Source organism: Hippopotamus amphibius, chromosome 2 (genome assembly GCF_030028045.1).
Source record: "Hippopotamus amphibius kiboko isolate mHipAmp2 chromosome 2, mHipAmp2.hap2, whole genome shotgun sequence".
Lineage (NCBI taxonomy): Eukaryota > Metazoa > Chordata > Mammalia > Artiodactyla > Hippopotamidae > Hippopotamus > Hippopotamus amphibius.
Window position 1 is genome coordinate 3980621 of NC_080187.1, and position 9798 is coordinate 3990418.

The 9798-nt window shown below is 50.1% G+C and overlaps 1 protein-coding gene across 7 annotated transcripts in view; it reads left to right on the forward strand.

Moving 5' to 3' along the window:
- The window catches only part of RALGDS (ral guanine nucleotide dissociation stimulator), a 46635-nt gene extending 43662 nt beyond the window's left edge, over positions 1-2973 (forward strand). For 4 of the 7 annotated variants that reach the window (XM_057720545.1, XM_057720543.1, XM_057720541.1 and 1 more), the window contains exons 17-18: positions 84-198; positions 2002-2971. In XM_057720545.1, coding sequence (XP_057576528.1) covers positions 84-198; positions 2002-2177 — 291 coding nt within the window. In that variant the 3' untranslated portion in view covers positions 2178-2971. Of the gene's footprint in view, positions 1-83; positions 199-2001 lie in introns of all 7 variants that reach the window. The other 3 variants (XM_057720542.1, XM_057720540.1, XM_057720546.1) reach the window with 2 other exon arrangements.
- Positions 2974-9798: the final 6825 nt, after the last annotated feature.

Here is a 9798-nt window from a genome sequence, read left to right on the forward strand (position 1 = left end):
CTTGGCTGCTACACCCTGGACCCTCAAGCTACTCCAGACCCTTGCCCTGACGGCCTGTCCCCGCCCCGCCCCGCCCCGTGCAGGTGACCAGCCAAGACAAGGCTCCGGCCGTGATCCGCAAGGCCATGGACAAACACAACCTGGACGAGGACGAGCCGGAGGACTACGAGCTGGTGCAGGTCATCGCGGATGACCGCAGTACGTCCGGGCCGCTCGCGTGGGCGAGGGTGTGGGGGAGCGGGAGCGCCGTGCCCCGGGCCCGCCACCCCAGCAAACCTGCCGTCGGGGTGGGGGTGGGCTTTGTCCACACACAGACCTGCCCGGGGCAGCTCTGGACGCCCCTAGCATCTCCTCACCGGCCCCAGGTGGCTGCTGGGCCCTGTCCCATGCCCTTCCCTGGCTGTGAACGGTCAGCTGGAGTCCTAGTTCGGTGCTAGCATCGCTGAGGAGGGGAGAGAGAAGGCTTTTCTCCTGGGGCCAGGCAGCCAGATGGCTGAGCCCACAGGCCATTCGTAGGGGCACTTCCTGGCTAAGATGGGAAATGTGTGCTTCAGAAAGAAATCGTGCCTGCCGTGGACTAAAGCATCGGACCTGTGAACATCCATGAGCATATTGTCTTAGTCTGTTCTGGCTGCTGTAACAAAATACCGCCACTGGTATTTTTTTTTTAATCACAGTTCTGGAGCTGGAAGTCCAAGATCAGGGTGCCAGCATGGTTAGGTTCTGGCGAAGGCCCTCTTCTGGGTTGCAGGCGGCTGTGTCCCCACACAGTGGAAGGGGGTGGGGAGCTCTCTGGGGTCCCTTCTGTAAGGGCACGAATCCCACTCATGGGGCTCCCCCCTGATGACCGAGTGGCCTCCCAAAGGCCTCACCTCCTAATCCCGTCATGACCTTGGGGGTTAGGATTTCAGTGAACTTAGAGAGGACACAGACGTTCAGCCCACAGCAGATGCTAAACGCAGAGGCTGCTAGGAAGCAGCTGGGTGTCCTGAAAACTGGGAGAGGGTCAAGAACAGACACAGACTTGCAGGCAGTGAGCTGCGGCTCGGAGACCTCGGGCGAATTCCTGCCGTCCTGTGTGCCTGCTTTCCGCACCGTGGTCCCCGCCATGGCCCCTGCCATAGAGATATAATAGGCAGTGAGTTAACCCGCATACACGTGGATTGTGTGCTCGGGCGTGTACCTGTGCCGGAGACGCGCCGTAACTGCAGAGATCCCTGTTGCTCTTTCCATGAGCTGATCGCCCACTCGCAGCCATTACCCAGGCAGTTAGCAGGGACCCCCCGCCACGATCCCTAGAAGTCGTTTCCTAAATCCTCTCTCACCTCGTTGCACCATTTCGGTGAGGGAAGCAGGGCAGGTGGGACCCCCATCTTACAGAAAAGGAAGACGGAGGCCTAGACAGGTTAAGGACCAGAGTAGGAGCCACGCGACGGAGGCCAGAGCGCACGTTTCAGCTCAGCAGTGGGGATTAGCAGGCTCAAGGCCAGAGGAGAGCGTGGGAAGTAGAGCAAGAACATGTACCTGCTGGGAGCCTGGCACCCTGGGGGTGTGCACGCCTCCCTGAAACCCTGCGCAGGGCCTGGGGCAAAGCCTGCTCTTCACTGGGCCCCAGAACCCTTGTCCTGAATTGGACAGGACTCAGGGGAGGTGGTCTGGGTTCTAGAAAGCTTACTCCAGCTGGCGATCCTTCAGTGGGCAGTAAAGGCAGCAGAGAGCAGGACCGGTTGACCCTTTGCTGGCTGCAGACAGAGGCGGGGCTCTCAGGAGTCAGAGTCCTTTTTCGACAAGAGTCGTTTGGCTTCATCAGTGTCTGAGCAGAGTCTGTCCCAGACAGGTGTTGTTAAGAGGGGCCCTTGGTGGTCCAGGAGTTGCCCTGGGGGGCCGGGGTGGGGTCTGAGGTCTCTGGATCAGGCCGGCCCTCATGGGGGCTCTCAAGTGGTGGGGTGTCCTATGGGGCCCCCCATAAGCACAGCTGATCCTCTGCCCCTCCCCGACCAGAGCTGAAGATCCCTGACAACGCCAATGTGTTCTACGCCATGAACTCTACCGCCAACTATGACTTTGTCCTAAAGAAACGGACCTTCACCAAGGGGGCAAAGGTCAGGCATGGAGCCAGCTCTACCCTCCCCCGCATGAAGCAGAAGGGACTCAAGATTGCCAAGGGCATCTTCTGACTGGTCCCTAGCTGGCCAGCTACAGAGCCACCCATTCCAGGGTCTGGCTGGCCGGGCAACTAAGCACTTATAGACTCCAGTGGCCCAGGCCAGGTGGGCACCTCTGCCCAACCTGCCAGCCCAGGCCACCTCCAGACTCCAGCTTCACCCTGAACCTCTCCTGCTGCCGGGATTGACGCCTGCCAGTCGATGGGCTGACCTGGCCTCCCGTGGACCACTCGCCGCCTTAGGTGCCTTCTGCTCTCTGGAACCAGAGGACTAGCTGACTTTTGCCAAGGAGCGCTGCCAATGGGCATGGAGCCCTGCACACCGCCGGGCACTGCCCTCCGTACGCTTCCCTCACACCTTCCCAGGTGTGGGCCACTGCCACCTGTGCCCATGGGCACCCCAGGGCCCCCACTCATCCACCGGGTCTGACCACTGCAGTTCTCTCCTCCCACCACTCTGGCCTTTCTCAGGCTGCACCAAAGAGTCCATCATCAGGGCCAACTGAAAGTGAGGGGGTCTCGCCCACTGCCCACTCCAGCCCGCCCCCGGGAGAGGAGAAAGAGACCCCCCTCATGGACCACACTCTCAACCAGTGAGTGAGGACCGTCTCAGCCGAGTCCCACTGATGTCGGATCTCATGACACTGCAAGTGCCGTTCACCACTGCATCCTGGGCTTTACGAGACCACTCGAGACGGGGGTTGGTGGGAAAGGAGGGTTTGGGGGGAGGGGAGGGGGGTGAATATTTGTATAAAAGGTGGAAAAAAATGTTTACCAGTTGGGGAGGGGCAATATTTATTTGTTGTAAATACCAAATGCTAGACTTGAATATTATATTAAAATCCTGTTTCTACTATAGCCCGGGAGTTGTGGTATTGTTCTTTCTTTTTCTTTCCTTTTTTTTAAAGCTCTTTATTTGAATATGATTGCTCTGCACTGTTGTGCCCATTTTTGAGGTACACCAATGAATCAGCTGTATTTATATGTATGTCCCCATATCCCCACCCTCCCGCAACTCCCTCCCACCCTCCCTACCCTAGCCCTCTAAGTCATCACCCATCATCGAGTTTATCTCCTTATAATAAGCAGGAACTTCCCACGAGCTATCTCTTTTACAGTTGGTAGTGTATGTAAGTTAGTGCTACTGTCTCACTTCGTCCCAGCTTCCCCTTTGCCCCCGCCCCCCACCCTGTGTCCTCAAGTCTGTTCTCTACATCTGCATCTTTTTTTGTTTGTTTGTTTTAAATTTATTTTTTATTTTTTTGACTGCATTGGGTTTTTGTTGCTTTGTGCAGGCTTTCTCTAGTTGCGGTGAGCTGGGGCTACTGTTCATTGCAGTGTATGGGCTTCTTGGTGTGGTGGCTTCTCTTGTTGTAGAACACAGGCTCTAGGCTTGCGGGCTTCAGTAGTTGCAGCACATGGGCTCAGTAGTTGTGGCACACGGGCTCTAGGGTGCACAGGCTTCAGTAGTTGTGATATGTGGGCTCAGTAGTTGTGGTGCACAGGCTTAGTTGCTCCACAGCATCTACCTCTGCATCTTTATTCTTGCTCTGTCACTGGGTTCATCCGTACCATTTTTTTTTTTAGATTCCATATATACAAGTTAGCATATGGTATTTGTGTTTCTCTTTCTGGCTTACTTCACTCTGTATGACAGACTCTAGGTCTGTCCACCTCATTACAAATTGCCTGTGCTCATTGAACGGAGATGCACACTCTCACATTCCGTGTTCAAACAGGAAATCTCGCAGGGTTATTGGTTTATTTACTGCAGGAAAAGCAAGAAGGGCTGGCCAGCCTTCTCTGACTCACTTAAGGAAACACGGAAGTCCACCTTTCACAGAGCGGATGTTCACTTCAGTGTCATGAAACTGGGCCACAAGCTGAGACAGCCCCTCAAACCCCTGGTATTTGAATTTGGAAGTGCTTTCATACGGCACAGCAGCAACCTAGGAAATGCCAGTGCTTTTAAAAATAATGTTTTTAACAGCAAATGGTGGAGTAAGGGTCTGTCTCTCCATGGAAACCATTAAGCTGGGGAAAAAACTATCAGAATCGACGGTTTGGGAACTCTGGAACCTCATCAGAGATAGCAACCAGGAGAGTGCTTGATGAAGGGTGACACTGCTGAACTTCAGCCGTGAAGGACGTCTCTGCCAGGTCGCACACTGACCCCTGAGACAACGGGACAGAAGGTGCAGTGACTGCACAACAAGGAATACTGGCCTGGCGAAAACAGCTGGGAAAAGTGACTACCGAAACGGAAGACGGCAGCCCTGAAAGCAAAAAAAGCAATCCCCGAGGAGGGAGGATCTGATCTCCAGGGTTACCGTATTACAGTCCTCAGCATCCAGTCCTCAGCAAATCGCAGAGCATATCAAAAACAGAAAGATAGGGCTCATTCACAGGAAAGAAAAATAGAGTTTGAAAGAAACTGTCCCTGAGGAGGCTCAGACATGAAAATAACTCGTCAGAGACATTAAGTCAGCTGTCTTAAATATGCTCAGTGACCTAAAAGGAACCATGGACAAAAAACTAAAGGAAATCAAGAAAGCAATGTAAGAACATACAGGGGATTTAGTAAAGAGATAGAAATTATAAAAAGAAACCAAATGGAAATTCTGGAGCTGAAAAGTACAATAGCTGAAGTGAAAAACTCACTAGACAGGTTCAGTGGCAGATTTGAGCAGGCAGAAGAAGGAATCTGTGAACTTGAAGTTAAGGCAGTTGAAATTATTCTGCCTGAGGAGCAGAAAGGAAAAAAGAGTGAAGAAGATTGAACAGACCCAGAGGGACTCTGAGGACACCATCAAATGTGACAACATGCATAATGAAAGTCCCAGAAGAAGAGCGATTATTGGAAGAAATAATGGCTGAAGGGACTTCCCTGGTGGTCCAGGTAGTCCAGGGAAGTCCCTGGCTAAGACTCCACGCTCCCAATGCAGGGAGCCAGGGTTCGACCCCTGGTCAGGGAACTAGATCCCATATGCAGCAATGAAGATCCTGTGTGCTACAGCTAAGACCTAGCACAGCCAAATAAATCAGTTGATAAATATTTTTTAAAAAGAAAGAAAGAATGGCTAAAAACATCTCAAATTTGATGAAAGACATAAATCTACACATTAAGAAGCTCAATGAACTCCAAGCAAGATAAACTCAAAGAGAGCCACACAAGACACATTATACCACAGTTGGAAGACAAAGAGGAAGTCTTGAAAGCATCAGATACATGGGTGGGGTGGAGGTCATGGGAGCTGCACGTTTGTATGCTACTGAAACTAATTTGGTATTATTCAAACTAGATTGTTATGAGTTTAAGATGTTAATTGTAACCCCAAAAATAATAATAAAAAATTTTAGACCTATACAGGAAAGAAAGGTATCAAAATGGTGCACTATTAAAAAAAAAAAAATCAGGGACTTCCCTGTGGCCTGGTGGTTAGGATTCCGGGCTTTCACTGCTGTGGTCCAGGTTCAGTCCCTGGTCAGAGAACTGAGATCCCAAAAGCCGCAAGGTGCAGCCAAACATAAAATTAAATTTTTTTAAAATCAACCAAATTCTCAAAAAGCAATAGTGGTAGAATTAAGGAACAAAAAGCATAGAAGACTTATGGCTGTAAGAACAAATAGCTAAACGGAAGAAGGAAACTCTTATCAATAAGTGCTATAAATATAAATGGGTTAAACGCTCCAATTAAAAGTCAGGGCTTGATAAAGTGGATATTTAAAAGACGTGATCTACCTATCTACAAAGATATGAAAAAGTTGAAATAAAGGATAGAAAAGGATATTCTATGAAAATAGTAAACAAAAGGTAGCTGAGTGGCTGTATTATTATCAGACAAAATAGACTAAATCAAAAAGGTAACAAGAGAAAAAAGTATATACTGATTAAAGGTTAAATCCATCAAGAATATAGAATAATTGTAAATATATACACATCTCCAAAACACATGAAGCAGAAATGGACCTAACCGAAGAGGGAAGTAGACAGTCAGAGACGTCAGACCCCACTTCCAATAATGACTAGAGCCAACAGACAGAAGACCAGTGGGGAAATGGGCTTGAACAGTGCCATAAATCTGATCCGACCTAGCTGACGTGTGCAGGACACACCAGAGAACACCCCTTCTCAAGAGCACATGGAGTGTTCTCCAGCAGAGACCATCTATTAAACCACAAAACAAGTCTTAATACATTTTGAAAGATTGAAATCATACAAAGCATCCTTTCTAATCACAATGGAACAAAACCAGAAATCAACAGGAGGAGGAAAGCTGGGATACGCATAAATGTGTGGAAATTAACCAGCACACTCTTTACCAACCAGCGGGTCAAAGAGGAAATCACAGAGATGTTAGAACAGGCCTTGAGAGGAATGGAAACAAAAACAATGCACCGAAACTTACAGGATGCAGCAGAAGTAGTGCAAGAGGAAATTTGACTTCTGCCAATGCCTACCTTAAAAAATAAGATTTCAGGGAAGTCCCTGGTGGTCCAGTGCTTGGGATGTCACGCTCTCACTGCCAAGGGCCTGGGTTCAATCCCTGGTCGGGGAACTAGGTTCCCACAAACTGGGAGGTGGGGCCAAAAAAAAAAAAGAGATTAAAAAAAAAAAGATTTCAAAGCAGTAACCTAACTATACACCATAAAAAACTAGAAAAACAGCAAACTAAATCCAAAGCTACCTGAAGGAAGGAAATAATAAAGATTATAGTGGAGAGAAACAAAACAGAGAGTAGAAAAATAGAGAAAATCGACAAAACCAAACGTTGGTTCTTTGAAAAAAAAAATCAACGAAATTGACAAATCTTTAGCTACACTTACTAAGGGGAAAAAAAGAGGGAAAAGATATTCAAATTACCAAAATCTGAAAGGAAAGTGGGACCATCATTACCAACTTTACAGAAATAAGGATTATAAGAGCATACCATGCTCGATTGTACGCCAGCAAAACGTACGGGAATGTTATTCAGCCGTAAAAAGGAATGTAGTTCTGATTCATGCTGCAACGTGGATGGACCTTGAAAACACCGATTCCACTTGTAAGAAATATCTGGAATAGGCAAATTGGTTGGAACAGAAAGTAGAATAGATTACCAGGCGGTTGGGTGGGAGGAATGCGGAGTTATTGCTTAATGGGTACAGAGTTTCTATTTGGGGTGATAGAGAGTTTTGGAAATAGTGGTGATGGCTGCACAACAGTGTGAATGGAATTAATGTCACTGAATCATTCTTTTAAAAATAAAATATTTGATATTTAATAATTTAATACTTAAATATTTGTTTATAAAATTAACATTTTTATGTTGTATATTTTTTATACCAATTTTTAAAAAAATAACTTCCTTGCAAGCTGCTTTTCTACAGCTTTTGAGGAAGAGACACCATTTTCTGCTTCTCCTGTTGGAGTGTCTTTTGACCACCAGTCTACCACTTGTAGATTTCAAGGTCAAACTCTGGAATTCCGTCCACACTAAGTGGGGAGAAATTGTAAACAGATCAAAAGGGGCAGCATAGGGACTTCCTTGGTGGTGCAGTGGTTAAGAATCCACCTACTAATGCGGGGGACACGGGTTCGATCCCTGGTGCAGGAAGATCCCACATGCCATGGAGCAACTAAGCCCATGCGCCACAACTACTGAAGCCCGTGCGCCTAGAGCCCGTGATCCTCAACAAGAGAAGCCACCGAAATGAGAAGCCCACGCACCGCAACGAAGAGTAGTCCCCATTCGCTACAACTAGAGAGAAAGCCGCCACTCTGCAACGAAGACCCAGCACAGCCAAAATAAATAAATAAAATACCTTTTAAGAAAAAAGAAAGAAACCTTGCACCCATAACAAAGCTATTCTGTCCCTTCTCCCAACAATTTCATACTTTCTATATAAGCAGCATGAAAAAAACAAAAAAGTGCAACGTGGGCAGGAACAGGCCAGGGGGCAGTTATTAGCCAGTGGGCTGTGGACAGCGGGGGCTCTGCATCCTCAGCCCCTCCAGGGTCCCGAGGTCAACGCTTGACCTCCTGGAATCCTTGTCTCTGACCTCAGAATTCCTTTTCCTGCTGGTTTCACGTCTGGGGGAAATATTTGTGACACAGCTTTTAAAGCTACAGATGGGCCTCGTTCCTTAAGCATTTCTGCTCCTTGTGAACGAAGAGTTCCAGCAACTCTAGGATTTTCTGCAGCTCTTCATAGGATTGATTTCACCCTGAAACTCGCTAGAAGGCCTCCTGCCTCTCTGTCAGGCACGTGGTGGCCACTCACCCGGATGAGTGCTGGCTTGCCAGGGTAAGGAGGCTGACTTTTGCCAGTGAAGGACCCTACACTGTCCCTCTCTGGCCAAGATAAAGTCAGAGGCCGTGTGGTTCTGCGGTCCACCGTCTTACGCAATCACCACTTTACAAATGCAGTTGCGTTGGTACTGACTTTGTCCTAGAGGGTGTCTGGGCTGGAGCCCTCAGAGCTTGCAGCCCCCTAGGTTGGCTGTGTTCTTTGTCCAAGTCTGTGCTTTGGTTATGTCACAGGGAAAGGGGGGGGTTTGAACTTTGCCCCTGGGGAAGGTTGCAAGATGAAGCATGGGGCCGGGGAGGGGAAGACGCCCCCAAGACTGCCAACCCAAGGCACGCTCAGGCAGCCTTGCCAATGAAATACGGAAGCACCACGTCTCATCAGGCTGGTAAACAGATTCTGTCTTGAGCTCACCCGTGTGTCCCACCCCCGGGCTTCACCATGATAGGAGCTAAAGGGTTACCACCTGGCCCAGCAGAGAGCCTCCAGAACCCTGGACAGGCCTCTAGCCTGCACCTTGGTAAGTATTTTCAGCTTCATCCCCTGGATAAAGCCTGGAAAGGCAAGAGCCAGATGAATTATGAGGCATCCCCAAGTTGTCCCGACGGCTGCAGGTGTCACCCAGACACACGGCAGGGCTCGCCTCTGCCAGGGAGGCCTCCGTGCAGCGCGGGGCCTGAGCACACACCTGGATGCCAGCCTCTGTGATGTGCACAGCCACCCAGGCACATGGTCTCCTGAATGATGGGCCATGACAGCTGTGCTCTCCCCCAGCACGGGAGAGAAGTACCGCGTCGTAGGATTGTCCACGCCCAGAGGAGGCTCCTGAGAGCAGACCCAGCATGTGGAGACACTCAGGAAAGCCACGTGCTTGCTAGTGTGGCGGAGGAGGGACACGTTGCACCCTTGGGCTCCATCGGCCGAGAGCAGGGCCGGTCACCGGGAGAGCCCGCGCTGCAGCCGTCTCCCCCAGCCTTCTACGCCTGAGGGCCCTTGACCGAGCCAGGAAGCCCAGAGCAGCCCAGATGGTCACAGGCCAGCCTGGGGTGCCCCCTGCTCCTCGGGGGGCCAGGCTTGCCCCCTGTTCAGCTCTGCTGCGTGGGGCCACAGGACTCGCTGCTCAGGCTCAGCCTTCCATCTGTAGCTGGAGAGGGAGGGTGGCCGGCTGGCGCCCTGGTGCTCTGCCCCCCTCCATACCCCCCAGGCTGAGCTTCTCAGGACCCTGGAATCTCTGATCCCTCAGCCCCACCCCACAGTGACTAAAGAATGGAGGGGAGGGGGGGTTAGAAGCCCCCGACATTGTCACAAGCACTGGCTTTAGACTCTGCGTTTGAATCTTGGTCTGA